General features: G+C 43.1%; 1 protein-coding gene across 9 annotated transcripts in view; it reads left to right on the forward strand.

The window, feature by feature from the left end:
- Window positions 1-25,082, forward strand: part of TIAM2 (TIAM Rac1 associated GEF 2) — a 238,380-nt gene that overhangs the window by 147,256 nt on the left and 66,042 nt on the right. For all 9 annotated transcript variants that reach the window (XM_052645856.1, XM_052645853.1, XM_052645854.1 and 6 more), the window contains 6 exons: window positions 6,255-6,326; window positions 15,411-15,572; window positions 16,998-17,102; window positions 17,303-17,381; window positions 20,031-20,123; window positions 20,686-20,949. In XM_052645856.1, the coding sequence (XP_052501816.1) occupies window positions 6,255-6,326; window positions 15,411-15,572; window positions 16,998-17,102; window positions 17,303-17,381; window positions 20,031-20,123; window positions 20,686-20,949 (775 nt within the window). The remainder of the gene's footprint in view (window positions 1-6,254; window positions 6,327-15,410; window positions 15,573-16,997; window positions 17,103-17,302; window positions 17,382-20,030; window positions 20,124-20,685; window positions 20,950-25,082) is intronic.

Consider the following 25,082-nt stretch of genomic DNA (forward strand, 5'->3'; position numbering starts at 1 on the left):
ATTCAAATACTTAAAGCATGGCAACTGGCCCCATCACTGCATGGCAAATAGATAAGGAAACAGTGGAAACAACGACGGACTTTATTTCTTGGGCTCCAAAATCACTGCAGATGGTGACTGCAGCCATGAAATTAAAAGACACTTGCTCCTTGGAAGAAAAGCTCTGACAAAGCTACACAACATATTAAAAAGCTGACAACGGTCTGTATAGTCAAAGCTATGGTTTTTCTAGTAGTCACATATGGATGTGAGAGTGGGACAATAAAGGAGGCCAAGCACTGAAGAATTGATGTTTTTGAACTGTGGTTTTGGAGAAGACTCTTGAGAGTCCCTTGGACTGCAAGGAGATCAAACCAGTCAATCCTAAAGGAAACCAATCCTGCATAATCATTGGGAGTACTGATGCTGAAGCTGAAGTTTCAATACTTGGCCACCTGATGCAAAGAGCTGACTCATTGGAAAAGACCCTGATGCTGGGAAAGATTGAGGGCAGGAGGAGAAGGGGACGACAGAGGATGAGACGGTTGGATGACATCACTGACTCAATGGACATGAGTTTGAGCAAGCTCTGGGAATTGGCAGATAGTGATGGACAAGAGCCTGGCGTGCTGCAGTTTATTGCAAAGAGTTGGGCATGAACTGAGCGACTGAAGAATGAATTTATATAACATTCTGAATGCAGTGAATATTGTGTGTGCTAATTTGCTTCAGTTGTGTCCTACTATTTGCAACCCTATGGACTGTAGCCTGTTAGGCTCCTCTGTCTATAGGACTCTCCAGGTAAGAATACTAGAGTGGGTTGCCATGCCCTTCTCCAGGGAATCTTTCTGACCCAGGGATCAAAGTGAGCCTCGTATGTCTCCTGCCTTGGCAGACATGTTCTTTCCCACTAGTACTGCCTGGGCTGAGGGTTGATGTACTAGGTACCAGTTCAGTTCAGTCCAGTCGCTTAGTCGTGTCCAACTGTTTGCAACCCGATGAATCGAAGCACGCCAGGCCTCCCTATCCATCACCAACTCCTGGAGTTCACTCAAACTCACGTCCATCGAGTCAGTGATGCCATCCAGCCATCTCATCCTCTGTCGTCCCCTTCTCCTCCTGCCCCCAATCCCGCCCAGCATCAGAGTCTTTTCCAATGAGTCAACTCTTCGCATGACGTGCCAATGTACTGGAGTTTCAGCCTTAGGATCATTCCTTCCAATGAACGCCTAGGACTGATCTCCTTTAGAATGGACTGGTTGGATATCCTTGGAGTCCAAGGGACTCTCATGAGTCTTCTCCAACACCACAGTTCAAAAGCTTCAATTCTTCGGCGCTCAGCTTTCTTCACAGTCCAACTCTCACATCCATACATGACCACTGGAAAAACCATAGCCTTGACTAGACGGACCTTTGTTGGCAAAGTAAGTGAAGTGAAGTGAATTCACTCAATCGTGTCTGACTCTTTGCGACCCCATGGACTGTAGCCCACCAGGCTCCTCCTTCCATGGGATTCTCCAGGCAAGAGTACTGGAGTGGGTCGCCATTTCCTTCTGCAGGGGATCTTCCCGACCCAGGGATCAAACCTGGGTCTCCTGCATTCCAGGGAGACACTTTAACCTCTGAGCCACCAGGGAAAAGTAATGTCTCTGCTTTTCAATATGCTATCTAGGTTGGTCAAAACTTTTCTTCCACGGAGTAAGTGTCTTTTAATTTCATGGCTGCAATCACCATCTGCAGTGATTTTGGAGCCCAAAAATATAAAGTCTGACACTGTTTCCACTGTTTCTCCATCTATTTCCCATGAAGTTATGGGGCCAGATGCCATGATCTTCGTTTTCTGAATGTTGAACTTTAAGCCAACTTTTTCGCTCTCCTCTTTCAGTTTCATCAAGAGCCTTTTTAGCTCCTCTTCACTTTCTGCCATAAGGGTGGTGTCATCTGCAGATCTGAGGTGATTGAGATTTCTCCTGGCAATCTTGATTCCAGCTTGTGCTTCTTCCAGCTCAGCGTTTCTCATGATGTACTCTGCAGAGAAGTTAAGTAAGCAGGGTGACAATATACAGCCTTGACGTACTCCTTTTCCTATTTGGAACCAGTCTGTTGTTCCATGTCCAGTTCTAACTGTTGCTTCCTGACCTGCATATATGTTTCTCAAGAGGCAGTCTGGTGGTCTGGTATTCCCATCTCTTTCAGAATTTTCCACAGTTTATTGTGATCCACACAGTCAAAGGCTTTGGCATAGTCAATAAAGCAGAAATAGATGTTTTTCTGGAACTTTCTTTCTTTTACCATGATCCAGCGGATGTTGGCAATTTGATCTCTAGTTCCTCTGCCTTTTCTAAAACCAGCTTCAACATCTGGAAGTTCACTGTTCACGTATTGCTGAAGCGTGGCTTGGAGAATTTTGAGCATTACTTTACTAGCGTGTGAGATGAGTGCAATTGTGTGGTAGTTTGAGCATTCTTTGGCATTGCCTTTCTTTGGGATTGGAATGAAAATTGACCTTTTCCAGTCCTGTGGCCACTGCTGAGCTTTCCAAATTTGCTGGCGTAATGAGTGTAGCACTTTCACAGAATCATGTTTCAGGATTTGAAATAGCTCAACTGTAATTCCATTACCTCCCCTAGCTTTGTTCGTAGTGATGCTTTCTAAGGCCCACTTGACTTCACATTCCAGGATGTCTGGCTCTAGGTGAGTGATCACACCATCGTGGTTATCTTGGTTGTGAAGATTTTTTTTATACAGTTCTTCTGTGTATTCTTGCCACCTCTTCTTAATATCTTCTGCTTCTGTTAGGTCCATACCGTTTCTGTCCTTTATCGAGCCCATCTTTGCATGAAATGTTCCCTTGGTATCTCTAATTTTCTTGAAGAGCTTTCTAGTCTTTCCCATTCTGTTGTTTTCCTCTATTTCTTTGCATTGATCTCTCAGGGCTTTCTTATCTCTCCTTGCTAGTCTTTGGAACTCTGCATTCAGATGCTTATATCTTTCCTTTTCTCCTTTGCTTTTCACTTCTCTTCTTTTCACAGTTATTTGTAAGGCCTCCCCAGAAAACCATTTTGCTTTTTTGCATTTCTTTTCCATGGGGATGGTCTTGATCCCAGTCTCCTGTACCATGTCACGAACCTCATTCCATAGTTCATCAGGCACTCTATGTATCACATCTAGTCCCTTAAATCTATTTCTCACTTCCACTGTATAATCATAAGGGATTTGATTTAGGTCATACCTGAATGGTCTAGTGTTTTTCCCTACTTTCTTTCTTTTTTTTTAATTTTTATTTTTACTTTATTTTACTTTACAATACTGTATTGGTTTTGCCATACATGAATCCGCCATGGGTGTACATGAGTTCCCAATTCTGAACCCCCCTCCCACCTCCCACCCCATATCATCTCTCTGGATCATCCCCATGCACCAGCCCCAAGCATCCTGTATCCTGTATTGAACATAGACTGGCGATTCGTTTCTTACATGAGAGTACACGTTTCAGTGCCATTCTCCCACATCATCCCACCGTCTCCCTCTCCCTCAGAGTCCAAAAGTCTGTTCTATACATCTGTGTCTCTTTTGCTGTCTCGCATACAGGGTTATCATGACCATCTTTCTAAATTCCATATATATGTGTCAGTATACTGTATTGGTGTTTTCCTTTCCGGCTTACTTCACTCTGTATAATCAGCTCCAGTTTTATCCATCTCATTAGAACTGATTCAAATGTATTCTTTTTAATGGCTGAGTAATACTCCAGTGTGTATATGTACCACAGCTTTCTTATCCATTCATCTGCTGATGGACATCTAGGTTGTTTCCATGTCCTGGCTATTATAAACAGTGCTGCAATGAACATTGGGGTACATGTGTCTCTTTCAATTCTGGTTTCCTCAGTGTGTATGCCCAGCGGTGGGATTGCTGGGTCATACGGCAGTTCTATTTGCAATTTTTTAATGAATCTCCACACCGTTCTCCATAGTGGCTGTACTAGTTTTGTATTCCCACCAACAGTGTAAGAGGGTTCCCTTTTCTCCACACCCTCTCCAGCATTTATTGCTTGTAGACTTTTGGATAGCAGCCGTTCTGACTGGTGTGAAATGGTACCTCACTGTGGTCTTGATTTGCATTTCTCTGATAATGAGTGATGTTGAGCATCTTTTCATGTGTTTGTTAGCCATCCGTATGTCCTCTTTGGAGAAATGTCTATTTAGTTCTTTGGCCCATTTTTTTGATTGGGTCATTTATTTTTCTGGAATTGAGCTGCATAAGTTGCTTGTATATTTTTTATATTAGTTGTTTGTCAGTTGCTTCATTTGCTATTATTTTCTCCCATGGACAACGTGGAAGAAATGGACAAATTCTTAGAAAAGTACAACTTTCCAAAACTGAACCAGGAAGAAATAGAAAATCTTAACAGACCCATCACAAGCACGGAAATTGAAACCTACTTTCTTCAATTTAAGTCTGAATTTGATAATAAGGAGTTCATGATCTGAGCCACAGTCAGCTCCCAGTCTTGTTTTTGCTGATTATATAGAGCTGCTCCATCTTTGGCTGCAAAGAATATAATCAGTCTAATTTTGGTGTTGACCATCTGGTGATGTCCATGTGCAGAGTCTTCTCTTGTGTTGTGGGAAGAGGGTGTTTGCTATGACCAGTGCATTTTCTTGGCAAAACTCTATGAGTCTTTGCCCTGCTTCATTCTGTATTCTAAGGCCAAATTTGCCTGTTACTCCAGGTGTTTCTTGACTTCCTACTTTTGCATTCCAGTCCCCTATAACGAAAAGGACATCTTTTTTGGTTGTTAGTTCTAGAAGGTCTTGTAGGCCTTCATAGAACCATTCAACTTCAGCTTCTTCAGTGTCACTGGTTGGAACAGAGGCTTGGATTACTGTGATGTTGAATGGTTTGCCTTGGAAACGAACTGAGATCATTCTGTTGTTTTTGAGATTGCATCCAGGTACTGCATTTTGGACTCTTTTGTTGACCATGATGGCTACTCCATTTCTTCTAAGGGATTCCTGCCCACAGTAGTAGATATAATGGTCATCTGAGTTTAATTCACCCATTCTAGTCCATTTTATTTCGCTGATTCCCAGAATGTTGACGTTCACTCTTGCCATCTCCTGTTTGACCACTTCCAATTTGCCTTGGTTCATTGACCTAACATTCCAGGTTCCTATGCAATATTGCTCTTTATAGCATCGGACCTTGCTTCTATCACCAGTCGCATCCACAGCTGGCTATTGTTTTTGCTTTGGTTCCGTCTCTTCGTTCTTTCTGGAGTTATTTCTCCACTGATCTCCAGTAGTATATTGGGTTGGGCACCTACCAACCTGGGGAGTTCTTCTTTCAGTATCCTTTCATTTTGCCTTTTCATACTGTTCATGGGGCTCTCAAGGCAAGAATACTGAAGTGGTTTGCCATTCCCTTCTCCAGTGGACCACATTCTCTCAGACCTCTCCACCATGACCCGCTTGTCTAGGGTGGCCCCACACAGCATATCTTAGTTTCATTGAGTTAGACAAGCCTGTGGTCCATGTGATCAGATTGACTAGTTTTCTGTGATTATGGTTTCAGTGTGTCTGCCCTCTGATGCCCTCTCGCAACACCTACCGTCTTACTTGGGTTTCTCTTACCTTGGACGTGGGGTATCTCTTCATGGCTTCTCCAGCAAAGCGCAGCCACTGCTCCTTACATTGGATGAGGGGTATCTCCTCACCACCACCCCTCCTGACCTTGAATGTGGAGTAGCTCCACGTTCTACTAGTACTAGGCATATAAATGTTTAAATGGCCTATTCTTTAATGTTTAGTATTCTACTATAAAATCTAGAAGATAAAAATTGGAAAAAGAAATTATTCCCAGTTCCTCTTCCCAGACACAACTACTTTTAATATTTAGCTTTATATCTTCCTAATATTTTTTCTATGCACATTTAAAAAATAGTGATAAACTTGATTTTGGTGGCTTTGCCAACTCGGATTTCTGCATCTTCAGAAATGTGTACTTCTTGCTAAAAGCAACATCAAGAAGATCTAGGATGACCTGAATAATATATATCCTAGAAAAGTAAGATATGTAGCCATATGGGAAGGAAAAAAAAGCAACTTCAAGTTAAAACTTTAGATGTAGTAGAGTTGTAAATAGTACACATTGTGATAGGAAGAGCTTGTCAAATGTTATGGAACTTAAATTTTTAAATACTGAGAAAGGAACTGCCAAACGAATATTGCAGAGACACTTCATTAGTCTTTTTTTCTCCTGCTGTCTATCAGATATTCGATTCCAGTGGCAGCCATGGATTTTCCGGAACTCAGCTACCTCAAAGCTCCAATAACTCCAGTGAGGTAAGTGTGGTTGTAGATGGCAACTGTCTTATTTTCCTGGGATGACAGAAATGCCAAGTTAAGTGGGGGCATGCTTAATCTTTACCTGAACCTATTGCAAATAATCTTTACCTGAATCTGTTGAAAATAAATTTGGAACTCAAATGGTGCTGAGTAGGTAAAAGGTGTTTTCAGAATGCCAGTTATCTTTGAAGGTATCTTAAACTCATTATAACTCCATCTTCAAAGTGATATCAGTCAGGTCAGTCACTCAGTCATGTCAGCTCTTTCAACCCCATGGACTGCAACATGCCAGGTTTCCCTGTCCATCACCATCTCCTGGAACCTACTCAAACTCATGTCCATTGAGTCGGTGATGGCCATCCAACCATCTCATCCTCTGTCATCCCCTTCTCCTCCCGCCTTCAGTCTTTCCCAGCATCAGGGTCTTTTCAGATAAGTCAGTTCTTTGCATCAGGTGGCCAAAGTATTTGTGTTTCAGCTTCAGTCCTTCGAATGAATATAGCTAGACTGAAGTCAAAATAGCGACTTTCATTTATTTATCCCTATTTCTTGGGTAGTACTTACTGTCATTAGAGAGTTTAGTGGATCCAAACTTGCGTTTTACTCTCAGATTGTCAGGGGTCTTCACATACAGTGCTTCACGCTGTGAATCAGCAGCCTTTGGTGCCTTCAGTAGAGCTGAGCACAGAGGCTCCATCTAGTCCCCAGGACAGTTTCTGACTAAGCAAAGCCTCAGAACCATTGCTGGAAGGAATTCTGGGGTGGGTGAAGGTGGTCTGAGTGAGCTCATGCTTCTTCTTTGTGTCTTTTTCAAATCCACACCTTCCAATTAAAGCTGTCTTTTGTGTTACTGTTTCTCTTATCTTCTTCCTCACTAAATCATTGTATCTTGGGGTTTTATGTCCAATAACCCTCTAAACTCTTTGTTGAGGTTCCAACCTGATTTTAAGGGCTTAGACACAATTTAATGTGCTTTTACAAAAGTAGGCAATATTACATAACAAATTAATTGGGGTAATTCAGTGAATTGGCGATAGTTTGAAAGATCTGAGGAATGGCAGAGTGTTTAGACCCTGTGATGGGTCTGGAGGGAGGTAAATGAGGAAATTTCTGGTGATCTTAAAATATACGCCATAGACAGCCACCTCTTCTGCCTCCATGGGAAGTGGACCCAACTGTGGGTAGTGAGCAGGGGCTCAGTTCCATGGTTACTGTTGAACCATCCCACATAGTTAAGCCCTGCCCAATGTGTCCTGAGATGGGGTAGAGAACCTCTGCTCAAAACCCTGCCCTCACCTCCCATACTCACAGTGCAGGGGCTGCCAGAGGGCAGGTCAAGTGAGCTAGGGTGGCTATTCCAGGAGGCCAGGTCACGGGCACTGCTCCTGGCTGGTCTCCTTTTGCCGCGTGTGTGCTAAGTCGTGTCAGTCATGTCTGACTTTTTGTGACCCTATGGACTGTAGCCCGCCAGGCTCCTCTGTCCATGGAATTCTCCAGGCAAGAATACTGGAGTGGGTTGCCATGCCCTTCTTCCGGGGGATTGTCCTGACCCAGGGATCGAACCTGCAATCTCTTATGTCTCCTGCATTGGCAGATGGGTTCTTTTCCACTAGCGCCACCTGATTTGACTGAGTGGAACTCTGAGGAAGCCACATCCAAACCTTCCTCTTTATAGATCATACCATCAAAATGGTAGAGTTTTCATAGTAAATGATTTCCAGTCTCTGCCCTATTATTTCTGTATACACTCAGAGCTTTTTTTCAAAATCCGGATCAAATTACACAGTCTATGACAGATTTTACTTGATTAAAAAAATTGTTTGCAAGAAGTTGGACCCTACTTAGCAACTAAATAGCAACAGCAGAAAATTATATCATTGTTATTTATTTGCTTCTTATTATCTTTTACTGTTAGTCATCCCACCAAGTATACATGTCATATCTCCCAGGCAAGTTTATAACTAGGACCCTTGATTATGTGTTGGGCTTCCCTGGTGGCTCAGCTGGTAAAGAATCCCCTTGCAATGCGGGAGACCTGGGTTCAATCCCTGAGTTGGGAAGATCCCCTGGAGAAGGGAAAGGCTACCCACTCCAGTATTCTTGGGCATTCCTGGTGGCTCAGCTGGTAAAGAATCCACCTGCAATGTGGGAGACCTGGGTTCAATTCCTGAATTGGGAGGATCCCCTGGAGAAGGGAAAGGCTACCCACTCCAGTATTCCGGCCTGGAGAATTGCAAAGAGTCGGACACAACTGAGCTGCTTTCACTTTCACTTTTGATTATGTGTATATTCTTAACCCATGACTCACTGCTAAGGATATAGTATTGCTTAATAAATTTGCTTATTACTTGTCTGTATTAGATGTAGCCCTTTAATGGTTGAGAAGAACTGTTTGATCTGCAATAAAAGCCACATGGTTTTAAGGTCATATCTCTTTCAGCATTGTGATAATTTAAATTTCCTACTTTGAGAGTTTAGAAATTGTATTATCAAAACACTTTCGATTAACAGAACTTACATTGAACACTGAAAATAAATTTTGCTAGTCATTAATAATCAGAATTAAGCTTATTGCTTATTTAAATTGGGTTCAAATGACCAAATCATCTTCTTGTGATTTAATTAACAAGCCCCATTGGTGCTATAACCAGTGAGAGGAAAGTATTATTGCATTTGCTATTATTTTTTTTTAAAGCATATATATTTAAACATTTATCCCTATTTGTTTTAACTAAACATTGCTTCTGGATAGCAACAGTGAAGAAATTCCTTTGACATGGAGGGCTATTTTAATGGCGTGTCCATCATTTCTGTCCTGTAGTACTCAGATAACTAGGTTTAAATTGAGTAGCAGAGAGAATGAAGGGTATTTGATTTTTTTTTTATGTCTCTGGGACTTAAGATTCTGCCTGTAGCTGGTTGAATAATTAATATTTCATTCCACTCATTTTTTTTTGTTTTTCTGCTAATCTTTCTTGGAGAATATTTATAACTTGCACAAACCATCTATTTGTAAATGGTGTGTTATGTCCATAAGCGTAACACAGAAAGGCAGTCATTCCTGAGTGCTGGGAGGGAGGAGGGGTCACGGGTATTTAAAAATATTCCATTCTAATCGGTGCATCGTGTAACAGTCCAACAGTGAGTCACCCTAATTTGAAATCTGTTAATGTTGGAATCCAGCCAGTCTTATTTGAGTGGTTTTTTTAAAGGACACTTTGGCCCGCCAAAAATGTGAAAGCTTTTCATAGGGTACTTCTTGGTGAGTAATAATACGTCTCAGTCAGAGTTTGAAGGGATGTGTTTGTTATGGAGATAGTGACAACAAATCCCCCGCTGAGGCTCTGGAAGGGAGCTACCCCAGAAGCATCATTGCAGATACTCTGGCGCCCTGAGCCTTGGCTCTTGCTCCTGGAAAATTGGCTTGGGGTGTCCCAACTTTCTGTGGCAGCGAGTGAATGAAGTATTGTCACACTAGTCCTTAGTTCCAAACTGGGGGGAAAAAATGCTGACTTTTTTTTTTAATGGAAACTATGAATGAAACCACTTACTCTTGACCATCACTCTGGTCTGTTTAAATAGAACATTTAGTCTGGAACCCTACACAACAGTCGGATGCGCACAGATGGATGGTACATAGATAGGTCTTTGTTTCCCTTTCATATCAACTGATGTTTGGGCATCCACCCAAGAAGGAAATGAACACCTCCTCCTCTGTGACATTTTGCTGCTGTTAAGACAGCCAAGAGCACGGAACGCCTTTTGTGTTCTTCCCTCATCTCACTTGCTAATAGACCTTCCTTTTATCAGCAACTGTGGTGTGGGCCCGTTTTGTGACGGCTGGATTGTGATTTTGCCACTCACGTCCCTTCAGAGATCCAAGTAGTAATTACGAGCCGTTTGATCCAAAAGCATCTGCTGTGAGAGCCCATGGAGTTTCAATTTTCTCTCCTTGAGGCACACTGAGCAGAAGTAATTTGACATGTGCTTTCAAGGCCATTAATGTGATGGTAATAAGAAATGCTTCTGTAGAAGCTGCCCTACCTGGAGGGTGGAAGTGATTTGCACACCTTAACGGAAGTGGCCGTGGCTGCAGTTCAATGATGTTACTGTTTGGTGGATGGCCACTCAGCACCAGGATACCTGGTGGTCTGGGCACCAGTAGTCACCACGGTGCCCTTGGGTTTTGGAGCAAGGGCTGATTTCTCATGTGTTTTTTTACAGTGGCCACTGTTGAATTACGGTGGTCAAGCCTTTGTTCAGTCGTGTCTGACTCTTTGCAACCCCATGGACTGCAGCCTAGCCTGCCAGGCCTCTGTCACTCACCATCTCCCAAAGTTTGCCCAAGTTCATGTCCATTGCATCAGTGATGCCATCCAGCCATCTCATCCTCTGTCGCCCCCTTCTCCTCCTGCCTTCAATATTTCCCAGCATCAGGGACTTCTCCAGTGAGTCAACTCTTCTCATCAGGTGGCCAAAGTATTGGAGCTTCAGCTTCAGCATCAGTCCTTCCAATGAGTGTTCAGAGTTGATTTCCCTTAAGATTGACTGGTTTGATCTCCTTGCTGTCCAAGGGACTTTCAGGAGTCTTCTCCAGCACCACAGTTCGAAGGCATCAATTCTTTGCTGCTCCGTCTTCTTTACCATCCAACTCTCACAACCATACATGACCACTGGGAAGTCCATAGCCTTGACCTTTTTCAGCAGAATAATGTCTCTGCTTATCAGCACACTGTCGAGGTTTATCACGGCTTTCATGTCTAGAAGCAGTCCTCTGATTTTAGGGCTGCAGTCACCATCCACGGTGATTTGACTTGACTTGATTTACTGGTCAAGGCTGCTGCTGCTACTGCTAAGTCACTTCAGTCGTGTCCGACTCTTTGTGACCCCATAGACGGTAGCCTACCAGGCTCCCCCGTCCGTATGGTGTAATTCCATAACCCACACCAAACTTCAAAAGCGATCTTTTACATTGCTGATGGCCCTTTACAGTTTATGTAGTCCCTTCAAATGCCCTTTCTCATGCCAGTCTCCTGGTTTCTCTCTGGGACTGGTGTGCTTCAGCCCCTTGTAAAGGTGAAGAAATTGAAGCCCAGAGACATGAGCTAACCAGCCCTGAGAGGGCTGGGATTTGACCAAGATTGTCTGTTTATTGTATTTTTGCTGGTTTGATTTTCTCCTCCAAGAACTGGAAACCTTGAACCGGCCGACTGGAAACTAATTTTGTAGGGAGGGAGGGATGGAGTGGGTGAAGGGGTATGTGATAGTCCTGAACAGGGGTAGCCAGCCAAGGACTTCTGGGTGGAGGTTTAAAAGATTAACGTAGCATCTTTAAGGATAGGCAGAGAAAAGGGTTTTCCAGATATGTCAACTTGCTGGGTTTATTTTCATGATTCTCTATTCCTTTTATGAAAAAGAAGGTGAGAGAATATCTTATCTGACTCACTGAAAATGAAGCATGTGATTTCAATGTGGATAACACTGACCCTTAAAAGGATCAATCCAGTGGGGTTTTTTTCCCCCACAGTGGGCAAATCTTCCGACAGCCTAGGAGATGTATAAGCAGCAGTTAGTCTTTTCTTTCTCTAGTTCTAATCAATGAATCACTTCTACATGCTTGATACTCCTTTTGAATAGCCATATTTCACCTTTTTTTAATTGCTTAAACTTCTAGGCTGTGTGTGTGTTATGCATAGGAAAAAAATTACACGTTAATTTTCACTCTAGGATCTCTTGAGAGAATCTGAACCTTCCCTAGCCTTGTTGTTGATAGACCTCTTCTCGATCATTCAGTTGACCTTAGGTCAGCAGTGTAGACTCAGGAAATGTTTCCTCAGAGCACAACTAGGCACAAAACCTTGTTTAATTGAATACAATATGAATGTTTCTTTTGTCCTTCATCGCATCTTCTCATTTGCCTGCATAGTTATCTCTAGCTTAGAACTTCTCTATAGTAATCCTCTTTTAGTTTTTCTTCTTGAAACTTTAGGGAGGATTAAGTACTTAACACTGTGGAAATAGATTCTGCATAAGATAATGAAAATGGGCAGCTCTTAGCCTACCAGCCCATACGTGACTGAATTTCTCATTGCATCCAGTTCAACACCCATGGATTAGGTGAGTTCTGGGTGCAGGGACACACTGTGAGAGGGGCGGAAGGACACACACCGTGAGAGGGGCGGAAGGACACACACCGTGAGAGGGGCGGAAGGACACACACCGTGAGAGGAGCGGAAGGACACACACCGTGAGGGGGCCGGAAGGACACACACCGTGAGGGGGGCGGAAGGACACACACCGTGAGGGGGGCGGAGGGACACACACCGTGAGGGGGGCGGAAGGACACACCTTGAGGGGGGCGGAAGGACACACACCGTGAGGGGGGGCGGAAGGACACACACCGTGAGGGGGGCGGAAGGACACACACCGTGAGGGGGGCGGAAGGACACACACCGTGAGGGGGACGGAAGGACACACACCGTGAGGGGGGCGGAAGGACACACACCGTGAGGGGGGCGGAAGGATATACACTGAAGGGCTGAAGGATATACACTGTGAAAGGCTGAAGGATATATTGTGTGAAGGGCGGAAGGAGACTGAGAATGAGAAAGACAACGCCTCTGCTGTCATTCATTCATCTCAGCACCTGGGGGACCTGAGAACAGCCCTGCAATGACTATCAAGCGGGCTGGGCTTCACTGCAGGGACATCAGAGTGTAGACACTTCTAACTGAGTGGAGTTGGGGTTGGGGGTTGGAGGGGGCAGGGGAGACTTCCGAAGAAAGAGGGTAGCACTTGAAACCAGGTTGAAAGGTATGTGTGAATTCAGTACAGGAGCTCTGGGGAGGCTAAAGCAGGAGAAAGCAGCAGAGGTGACGGGGTCTGGAGGCAGGAGAGTGCTCGTGTGGGAAATCGGGGGAGCCGGAACATGGCGTGCCTAGTGGAGTAACCCAAAGGAGTCAGATAGCTGGCCCGTGTCCCTTTTGCGAGAGGTGACTAACTGCCAGGCTGATGTTTCTAGAGTGGTGGTGGGAGCCCAGGCTCACACTGGGTTCCGGGGTGCAAATTCCCCACAGTACGACAGTCGCAGCTCGCTGTGGGAGCTGGGGGCAAGTTTCTAGAATTTTCTGAGCTCTCATCTTTTCACTGTTAAGAGTCAGGACAGCGCCTGCCTCAGGGGGCTGTGAGTGGTGAGTGAACTGGCAAGGAGTCGTGAGGTCTCTCTGGGATAAGGGGAGGGTAGTTGTGGATTTGTGTTCCCCATGTCCCTCCCCGGGCTTGTCCATCCTCCGTCAGGTTTCCCGGCTCTGCTCTGAAAGTACAGCCCTGAATTGCTTTGCAGCAGCAGTCAGTATGGTCTGACGTCCCCTCGTCCTGGCTCTTTGTGGTTTCTTACTCCACAGTGACCTCTGCCGGGGTTTTGGTTTGATTCTGAGCAAGCCTTGTTTGAGAGGCGGGGCCTGTGCCTTTAAGCCCATACCTGGTTGTTGCTGATGCCCCTGGCTGAAATTGCTGCTCAGGTGGACAGACGTGCCTGAGGCTTAACCTGAGAAGAAAATGGGACCCACGTGACATGGGACCCTGCAGGGGACACTGGGGTCCTTGCTCCTTGCCTGAGTCCTTGGCTCCGGTCATCTGCTTCTCTCTCTCGCTTTTTATTTGGCAAGTGTGGTTCACGCGCATTCTGGGCTGTGACCATCTTTCCAGGAAAAGGTACAGGAAATGACAGAGCCAGAAATGTCACTTCAAAGATGAGTACCACATTTAAAAAAGACAACACAAGAAAATCGATTCTTCCCTTTGCCTAAACCTGTTTTTTTTTTTTTTTTTTTAAATACTGTACATATTCTTCTATTTTAATCCTATTGGTATAGGGGAATCTTGGCGAAGGGCATGGCAACCCACTTCAGTAATCTTACCTGGAGAATCCCATGGACAGAGGAGCCAGGTGGGCTGTAGTCCATAGGGTTGTGAAGAGTCGGACATGACTGAAGCGACTTAGCACATAGGGGAATCTTGTGTGTGTGTATGCGTGTTTTTTAAATGCATGAAATTCAAAGTAAAAAACCTGTCAGTGACAACTCTCACATAAGATGGGTGAGGTATACGTGATATATTGATGATGAATCTGTATGTAACATTTTCTGGTGTGTGAGGTGTTTTCATATATATGATCTCTTTTGTTCACAAAATTTGTGTTATTGATTGGTAAACTTAAGCAGTTCTGTTGTATTAATAACATTCCTGTTTACAAAATAGGAGGTGAGGTTGAACACAGGAAATCTCCTGCCCTACTGCTTAAGTGGTGTGACTTGAACCTCAGTCTTCTGATTTCAAATCCTTAAGTCTTGTCTTTACCACCAGACTAATATGAGAGCCTAACCAGAAGGGAACATTACTGAGTTGCTTAATATTTAATGTTAACTTTTTATTTATAAATTATAGAAGAACATATTAGCATGAGGTCATGGAGTTACTGTGAGGATGAAGTTTAGGAAACAAAGCTTCCTTGGGAAAAGCTTCTGAAACATGGTATGTTTGTGGATGATTTCTGAACGAGTGTCTAGCTGAAGATGGAAAAGCACTTAGTCCAGGATTGCTGGTAATTTTTAAAAACAAGTAGAAAGAAGAGAAACATGCTTGGATTAAGTTAAGTGCAGTTCATGGTTAGTATGCAGGCAGGCGTCAGAGGCCATGGCCGAGAGTGTATCTGAAATTCACTGGGATCATGGCTTAGACACAGACTTCATGGAGTTCCTGGTCATCTGGACAATTCGAGAGCAGTAAGAGTGGATACTGAGCAGCCCTTCTTTGATTGCATTGTGCTAACTTGGGCTAAGAGGCAAAGTGGCTAGAACATGGGAGGAGGAGTTGATTGACTCCAATCAGCCTCCCAAGGATTATCAGCTGCATGTTGGTTAAACAAACAAGGAAACTTCAGGATTGTCTGCCCCAGAGGGTCATGAGAAGCCCTAGATGTGAGGAGTGCAAAAGTGCTAACTCTAAATTCACGGGGCATTTTCCCATGGCTTCCCTCCTTTGCTTGTCAAGCCCACTCTTTCTTTTGTGACCCCAAAACAGGTGGATGACCTGCTACACTTATACGGGTCAGCAGTGGATGGTGGTCCCCGAGACGGCACGTGGGAGAGCCAAGTTGATGTTCACTTTCAGGATCATCAAGCTGTGACTGTGATGATCAAGCCGGAAACCAGAGTAGAAGATATTCTGACTCTGGCCTGCAAGGTAGTGGATTTTGCTGTAGAAATATACTTCTGAATGGGAATAATCATTAATGTTGCCCTCCTTTGCCTACTTAATTTGTGTGGTGTTTAAGACCTCACTTTCTACAGGAAGGAACAATATGTTATGTTAATTAACATATTCATTATAGTATTCTCTTTCTCCATGTTTTAGAGGAATAAGTTGAGTCACAGCCCAGTGCCTTCATGAAGAACTTGAGCTGTTTTACTGAAATTCTGTATATATACCTTTATATCTGGGATAATTATGAAGTCTCTTTTGTTATTTAAGGTACTTATAGGTGGTATTCTGTGAGAAAGTGGCATAAACTTTGCAGTGGTTTGATTTGATGCTAGTTTTATCAAGTTTCTCTGGATTAAATGAGTCACTCAGTACCATTCACAGTTGCTTCATGGAGATTGTTATGAGATGGTGTTTTATTCATTTTTCAAACTGGGTCTTATTTCTGAAAAGAAAGTTTATGATATATTTACAAGAGAGCCCTCTGAGATCCATGAAACCGACTCAGCAGCATCAGATAATATGCTTTCAGACCACCAGATGGCGCAGTAGAGCTGAAATATTTTTAAGTTTTCAGAGAAAATGCAAACATACGAAATGGTTAAAAAAAATGTCGAGTTTGGTAGCTCTTTACCACAAATGCTTATTAGATAATCTTTCATTTTAGTCCTTTTTCATTTTGACTAAACGCCTTAGGATTCCAGATATTTTTATATGCAGCTTATACTGTTAATATAATAAATTTAATTTTCTTTTGCTCCATTATGTCAGGTGATTATTCAGGCAGTCAACAGTATTATTCAATAACAATAATATCAAGTTGGTAAATATTCTGATAGAGGAGGTCAGACGTAGTGGGTGAATTAGATCCAGTTAGAACATAGGCTTGAGATAATTTCTCATTGTTGAAAATGTGTCTGAGACAGAATGTGTGGGTGTATGTGTATATATATATATGTGTGTGTGTGTATTTATATATATGTTTTCCTTGTGAAAAATGGTTGGAACAGAAAATTCGTAATTCTGAAGTCTGCAGAGTATGAGATGGTTGACATTTCACAAATTACTGTAGTAACAGGAAACAATTTAAATTTAGGTACTACCTGTCTATTAAAAGAAAGCAGTTCTGATGCTGAGGAATATTCTGTTATCATATATCAACCACCATAACTGCTTCAAAATACATCTCTTGCTTTTAGTGATAAGTGGTATCATTTAGAGAAAACCTTCTTGAAAATAATTTCCCTTTTTTCTTTTTTGCACACTGAAACTTCAGCTCTTGTATATACTTAAACTCAGCATATTATAGAAGATATTTTTAAAAGAAATTTCCACTTTTATTTTTAGTGAACAATGGTGCATTTAGAAAGAACATTTAACATCTGAATAGCTGTCTTTTTTCCCTAGATGAGGCAGTTGGAACCCAGCCATTATGGCCTACAACTTCGGAAGTTAGTGGACGAGAATGTTGAGTACTGTATTCCTGCACCGTACGAATATATGCAGGAGCAGGTGAGTGTTCTTCGGCTTTGGTAAGGGACCGATCCATGGGCCAAGGAAACCCATCCATGGCTCCTTAATTAAAAAAAAATAGTGTCATTCGGGGGAGAAAATTCTGTTTAAATTGGTGTCTAGTTTGGAAACAATCAAAATAAATTTCCAAGATACTATTACTTTAGATCCTCTGATTCTGTGGGTCTTCCCTTTTGTAGGTTTATGATGAGATAGAAGTCTTTCCACTAAGCGTGTATGATGTGCAGCTGACAAAGACCGGGGGTGTGTCTGACTTCGGTAAGGAGGAGGAACGTATTCATCAGAGAACCATCTGGTCCATTCTTGCCTGGTTTGCCCCAATATCTTTGGACCTAATCTTCTTTTCTTCCCATTTTCAGAAACTATGACAAGAGATTCTGAGCTTCCTTTCTCTTCCCTCATTCCTATTAATTTATATTAGCAGACTAAAAAGATATGTATTATTATTGGGGGGAAATGCCAAAACACTTAAGAGGAATGAATGTAAAAACTGAAGGGAAATTTGAAGTGATGGTGATAATAACAATACAATGAAATTATTGTGTGCTGGGCACAGTTCTTAGCTGATTAACGTATGATTCATGTAACAGTTCTTTCGTCTCCGGGTCTTTGCTCTTAGCACTTCACCTGCCTGAACTGCCCCCCTCGTTTCCCCTCCCTTATTCCCTTCTTTCTAAGTGTATAAATCCAACTTGTCCTTCAAGGACTGACTAAAAGTCTCACTTCCTTGAAGAAACCTTACCCATTGCTTTACCTTCAGTTTAATAATTAAGGGTCAGTATTATCCAAATCACTTCATAATATTCAGTTCTTGCATTTCTGTTTATCTGGGTTTAAACTTGGCTCTTTATAAACTGTGCTCATATCTTAAAGTTCCTTCCTGTCTCTTGCTTTGTCTTGTTCCAGAGAAACCTGATAATTAGATGGTGGTGCTTGTGGTTTAGTCCCGAAGTCATATCTGACTCTTGTGATCCCATGGACTGTAGCCTACCAGTTAATGATCAGTAGATATCTCCATAGAAAGACTATTTCTTGTTAGATATATTGATATAATTATTTCCCTTAAAATGACACAGCCTGATCGTAATATGTTAAAAATTCCCTTTTTATGATTTGTTGGGTTTTTTTGGTAAAATGATGTTCCTTGTTTCTGGCCCCAGACGTTATGCTGGTTTTCCTCTCAAGGCCTCTGAGCACTTTGTCTATTTCTGTTGGTCTCGCTCTGCTCGCCAAGGTCTCCTTTGCTCAATCTTCTTTGCATTTGAATGACTGATGGGAGATATGAAAAAATACCCTTTGGTGACCATGCTCTCCCAGGCTCTGCGTGAGGCACAGAAGAAATAAGTGACATGCCTTTCTTCCTACTGTCAGAGACCTCCCAGGATTATGGGACCAAGACGTGAAAATGTGTATTCCCACCATGGAATCACAGATGAGGGCACTTTTGGAGGATGGAGGGAGGCACATTCAGAGAAGGGCCATCTTACCTGGGTGTCCCAGGTAGTCCTATTTAGGGCAAGCAGTATCCATTCAAGTATTTTTCCACATGCTCAAAATGCCTAGCCCCATACAGAGTTGTTTCTTAACAAATATTATATTGAAGTGAACTTAATTTATTTTAATAAGACTTTTTTATCTCAATTAAAAAAAATTAAATTGTGGCAAAATCAACATAATATAGGGCTTCCCTGGTGGCTCACGTGATAAAGAATCTGCCTGCAATGCGGGAGACCCAGGTTTGTTGGGAAGATCCCCAGGAGGAAGGGAATGGCTGGCTACTCATTCACTTCATGGCAAATGAGGAAACAATGGAAACTGTGACAGACTTCGTTTTGGGGAGCTCCGGAATCACTGCAGATGGGGACTGCAGACATGAAATTAAAAGACGCTTGCTCCTTGGAAGAAAAGGTATGACAAACCTAGACAGCATATTAAAAAGCAGAGACATCACTTCATCGACAAAGGTCCATCTAGTCAAAGCTATGGTTTTTGCAGTAGTCATGTATAGATGTGAGAGTTGGACCCTAAAGAAGGCTGAGCACCGAAGAGTTGATGCTTTCTATCCATGGTGCTGGAGAAGACTCTTGAGAGTTCTTTGGATTGCAAGGAGATCAAACCAGTCAATCCTAAAGGAAGTCAGTCCTGAATATTCACTGAAAGTACTGATACTGAAGCTCCAATACTTTGGCCACTTGATGCAGAGAGTCTACTCATTGCAGAAGACCCTGATGCTGGGAAAGATGGAAGGCAGGGGGAGGAGGAGTGTCAGAGGATGAGATGGTTGGATGGCATCACTGAGTTTGAGCAAACTCTGGCAGATGGTGAAGGACAGGGAAGCCTGGCATGCTGGAGTCCATGGAGCTGCAGAGTTGGACGTGACTTAGTGGCTGAAAAACACCACCACATATCATAATTTCCCTTCATAGCAATTGTTAAGACAGGTTAAAATGACAACTCAGCGGCATTAAATACATTCATACTGTTGTGCAACCATTAACACCACCTAGTTCCAGAAATGTCTTTATCTTGCAAAACCGGTACTCTTGTAAAACAGTAACTTCCCATTCTCTTCTCTTCCACAGCCTCTGGCAACCAGCCTTTTATTTTCTGTCTCTTTAAATCTGACTGCTCTAGTACCTCATAAAAGTGGAATCATGTAGTCCTTTGTCTATTGGGGCTGACTTTTTCATGTAGCGTAATGTCCTAAACCTTTAGATCTGATAGACTCTCCCCCTTTTCTTCCCCTCCTAGATATCTGTGCTTTCAAAACAGCTGTCATTTAGACTTTCTACACACCCTAATTATGTATAATGTCGGAAATACGTAGATGGTCAAGTACTTCCACTAAGATGGAAATATTAGTGTCAGGAACTTAGACTTGTTTTCTCCTTTTATTTCTCTTCCTAGGGTTTGCAGTGACTGCGCAGGTGGATGAACACCAGCATCTCAGCCGCATCTTTATAAGTGATGTCCTCCCTGAAGGCCTGGCGTATGGGGAAGGTCCGTGTGGCAAGCGATATCTCTCTTCTCTCTTAATTCTGTGCAGTGCAGTCTGGCTAGTGAAATTTGCTCATGATCTTGTCAGAAAACAGTTTCTCCTAGAATTTTTAAGAAAGTAATTTTGAATGCAAAGGTGTATGCATGCACACACACACACGTATATGGGTATATAGTGAGAGACTGTGCATGTATGGTTTTGAGAGACAATATATATACACAGAGTACCTGTGCATATGTTCAGGTAGATGGAGAAAGAGACGGTGAGAGCCAGCCAGGCAGACAGACACACCAAAGGTCATTTCCAGCATGTTGAGCATCACTTAGAGGACTAATTAATTTGAGTGACTCTTAAACTATTTCTTCTAATGCTACTCTTGAGAGAGCTGAAATTTGTTATCAGTGGAATCTGATTACTACAGGGTTTGGTGCTATCTTTGAAGGTAGCAACAGAAGAGCCCTTGAGAACACTAAGCGGGTTGAATTTGCAATCATCTTTCATCTTAAAATATTCCTCTTGGTCATCTCTCTCTCTTCTTCTTCTTGTCCCCTTCCTCCTTCTCAGGGCTGAGAAAGGGCAATGAAATCATGACCTTAAATGGGGAAGCTGTGTCTGATCTTGACCTCAAGCAGATGGAGGCTCTGTTTTCTGAGAAAAGTGTCGGGCTCACTCTGATTGCCAGACCACCGGACACAAAAGCGGCTCTGTGTTCTTCCTGGTCAGAGAGTGACCTGTTCTCCAGGGACCAGAAGGGTCTGCTGCCCCCTCCTAACCAGTCCCAACTTCTGGAGGAATTCCTGGATCACTTTAAAAAGGATACGGCAAATGGTAAGGTTCTGTTATTTCTACCTTTCTTCACTGCTGGTATCACCAGATAATATTTTTAGGCTGTGTTTGCTTGCAAACTGAGATTATTTAGCTCTGTTCAAAGAATATTTTCTCATTTCTTAGGGGAAGAACACAGATGCCAAGCAAACTGATTTGATACAGAATTCCATGCGTTTTAGTAATTATAACACTTTTAGTGAAAATAGAAAATAATTGTTTTTGCACAAAGTAATATTCCTTAAAATTACAGTCTTAAAAAATCACCCATGATATTTAGTGTTATAATTACTTGGTTATTCAGGGAGGCAAAAGCATTTTGCAGTCATTTATTGGGTTTTAAGAACAATTTGATGCAATTCAGATCTTTACCTGTTTGGTTGAATACTACTTTTTCAATAAATGGCAAAATTTTCACGTGGGTCATGAATTTTAAAATTTTATAAAGGAAGGCCTGAAAATGAAAAACTGTATGCCAGTTTATTTTTTTAAAGGTGAGATTTCCATTTGAGGCAGTCATTTGAAGGTTTGACTTCCTGGGCCTATTATTGGTGCACATTTCGTATTTTTCAGTTCAGTTCAGTTCAGTCACTCAGTCGTGTCTGACTCTTTGTGACCCCATGAATCGCAGCAGGCCAGGCCTCCCTGTCCATCACCAACTCCTGGAGTTCACTCAGACTCACATCCATCGAGTCAGTGATGCCATCCAGCCGTCTCATCCTCTGTCATCCCTTTCTCCTCCTGCCCCCAATCCATCCCAGCATCAGAGTCTTTTCGTATTTTTATAGTCTGGTAAATGAGAGACTCCAGCTCACACTGAAAACCCGTGGTCCCTTCTGTGCCTGGGAGGGAGCCGGCCAAGCCCCCAAAGGCGACTGAGCATGACAAGCACATGGAGTCATTTTTATTCTTAATTACAATCATAACAGATTTCTAATGGAAATCTCTGCATGATCACCAAAAATGAATAAAAGAACACAGAAGTTATTAAGATTGATTTAATTATAAAGCAGGTTTATTAGGTCATTTTGGTATTAAAACATCAGATGGTAAGATTTGTGATTCAATAAGGTATATGCTGCTTTTTCCTCCTCTCTAGAGATTTCCCTCCAATTTAAAATGCCATTACATTGACTATTGGTATATAAAAGTCAGTGTTATAAAACCAAAAATATGACGGAACTAATTAATTACCTGGTTATATCAGGGATGCGATTCCAGTCACCCTGGGCTGCTTTACAGGCCTGAGTGTTCCACACAAGACATTGTGTGTCCATTCATTGGATTCATTATTCTTGAGGGATACATTCACTGCCTGTTATATCTCTATGTATTTTATCATAATAAGAAATCACTGCAGAGTCTATAATACTTTTGGTACTTGCAGGAATGAATTTCTACAGAAAGCAGCAAAAGAGATCAAATTTGACTCCTTTTTCTCCCCTCCCCTAGCAGTTGAAAATCAAGCAGGTCAGTTAATCTTTTTTTTCCTTTTTTTTTTCTTTTGGTGCAAGGATACAGCATAAGAAGAGGGCTTGGATATGTTAGGTGATCGTTAAGTACCTGTCCTAGGGACCCATTCTTACAGGCCACAGCTTTATAACTGAGGACACCCATGTCTGTGTGCAGTTGCCTTAGCTCAGACTGTTGTTCAGTTGCTCAGTCATGTTTGCAGCCCCATGGACTGCAGCACGCCAGGCTTCCCTGTCCTTCATCATCTCCCAGAGTTTACTCAGACTCATGTCCATTGAGTTGGTGATGCCATCCAACCGTCTCATCCTCTGTGACCCTCTGCTTCTCCTGCCCTCATCTTTCCTAGCATCAGGGTCTTTTCCAATGAGTCGGCTTTTCACATCAGGTACCAAAGTACTGAAGCTTCTGCATCAGCATCAGTCCTTCCAATGGGTGTCCAGATGTGGCAGTGCTTTTCCACCCTGGTCTTGCCACAGGCGCCCCCGCTGTAGTGTATATCTCTTCTTATCCTTCCTTGGATGGCTTATCACCACCCTGGTTTCCTACTGAGACCGTGCTCTGTGGGGCTGAGACGGCTTCTCCCCAGGGATCGCTGTCTGTCCCCTCCACTGGTCCACAGTAATGTGCTTGTGTTGGAAACAAAACAGCCACGAGGGACTGCGTTCCCAAAGGCTTGGCAAATGTGGAATTTATTTACTCACCCCCCCCATCAATTTCTGATTTTTTTAATTGAATTATAGTGGATTTACAATACTGTGTTGGTCTCAGGAGTACAGCAAAGTGACTCAGTTATATACATATATACCTTCTTTTTTATGTTCTTTTCCTTTATGGTTTATCACAGGATGCTGAGTATAGCTCTCTGAGCTATTTGTTGATTATCCATCCTATGTATGGTAGTTGGGGTATCTGCTAATCCCAGACTCCCAATCCATCCCTCCTCCACCGCCCTTCCCCCTTGGTTTACTGTCTTTTTTGAAGTAGCTGTGTAGCCTGTGAAGGAAGTTAAATGTCTGTGAGTGAATGTCTCCAAGGGAAGCCTGTCTGTTTTGAAGGTTGGGGGAGAAGAAATTAAGCAAGGGGAGGGAGGAAAAAGAGGGAACCTGTTAGCTGAGCCTGACATGAGAAGTGTTTGTGGAAGTGTAAGGTGGGGGTGGTATGCTGATCGGAGTTGGGGTGATGATGGGGGTGGAGTGGGGGTGATGGCGATGGGGGTGGGGGTGGGCTAAGTGGCCAGGTGACAGGTACTCAGGCTTCGTGTCCCACCCTATCTGGGCTTGAGTTTGGGCCTGCCCTTTACCGGTTGTGTGACCTTGGGGGCAGCTCTCAGCCAGGGAGGGGTGGATGTCGGTGGATGACACCCTAGCCTCCTTGTCCCCTGCTGAGACGGTTCTGGGGTGCACCCCACAATTCTTCCAGATACAAGGGCAGTCTGTTTCCCATCTCACATCTTTCACATGCTTTCTGCCCTCTCGCTGGCTGCTGTCTCTCGCTTGGGCTTCCTGGGATCACCTTCTAGATAAACTTCTGTACCCACAACTTGGCTTGGGCTCTGTGTCTGGGGGAGCTCAAATGAGGACTCCGAACCTGGGTTCCTCATCTGGAGGATGAGGCTTATCTCAGCCCAGGGGGCTGCCGTGAGCTTGAGCCAGTCTGAGTCTCTGCACCTCCAGCCTGGCTCCTTGGGGGCAGGAAGCCTGAAAATGGGGGTCTCCCATCCCCTTCCCCCCGTGAGCTCGCTGTCTTGTTACAGGTTACCTTGACTTGCCTTGGTGATGAATTAGGAAACAGTAGTCCCACTTTTTATGCTTAAGTTTTTAAATTACACACATAAAGTAATTTAAATGATTTGAAAAGCAATTTTTCATACAACTTTGAGTGTTACTGAAGAGTGGACATTTCAGAGTCTGCCTTTCCCTAAATTTCACTTGCTCCCAGCGTTGCCAGAGGCAGCCTGGCACTCAAAGGAAACTGTTTTGTTTCCCCAAGAAACCAGTCTTTAGCTTGTTAATAAAAACCACGCACGGGTTCTCTGGAAGGGAAGACCTGCCTTTGTTTTTGTTAATGGAAACTGAAAGAACATCAGAAAGTGGAGGAAGAAGACTCCCTAAGCAACTGTTCTGGGTATATTTTAACTGTCTGGGCTGAATATTCACTGAACCTTTCTGCATACTTGAAATACGGGAGGCCCTGGAGTAAGCAACATGAGTTCAGAACTTCCTGTCTACTTGTGGTGGGATTCAGGTATCCAGAATCTATGTACTAAATTTAGCTTTAGTCTCTTGATTGGGTTTAAGCTGGGGAAAAAAATAAAAAACCTTCTTTACGTATATATATAGGCTTCCCAAATGGCACTAGTGGTAAAGAACCTGCCTGGCAATGCAGGACACATACAAAACATGGGTTTGATCCCTGGGTTGGGAATATTTCCTTGGAGGAGGGCATGGCAACCCAGTCCAGTATTCTTGCCTGGAGAATCCCATGGACAGAAGAGCCTGGTGGGCTACGGTCCACAGGGTTGCAAAGGTCGGACACGACTGAAGTGACTTAGCACGCATATATACATGAGACTGTCCCATGAAACTTGGGAAATAGTAGAGTTTCTGTTCAGGTTTCATGCTTTTGTAGAAAAGAAGCATCCTGGTGGCCTTCTTGAGACTCAT

The sequence above is a fragment of the Budorcas taxicolor genome, chromosome 9 (genome assembly GCF_023091745.1).
Source record: "Budorcas taxicolor isolate Tak-1 chromosome 9, Takin1.1, whole genome shotgun sequence".
NCBI classification, from domain to species: Eukaryota; Metazoa; Chordata; class Mammalia; order Artiodactyla; family Bovidae; genus Budorcas; species Budorcas taxicolor.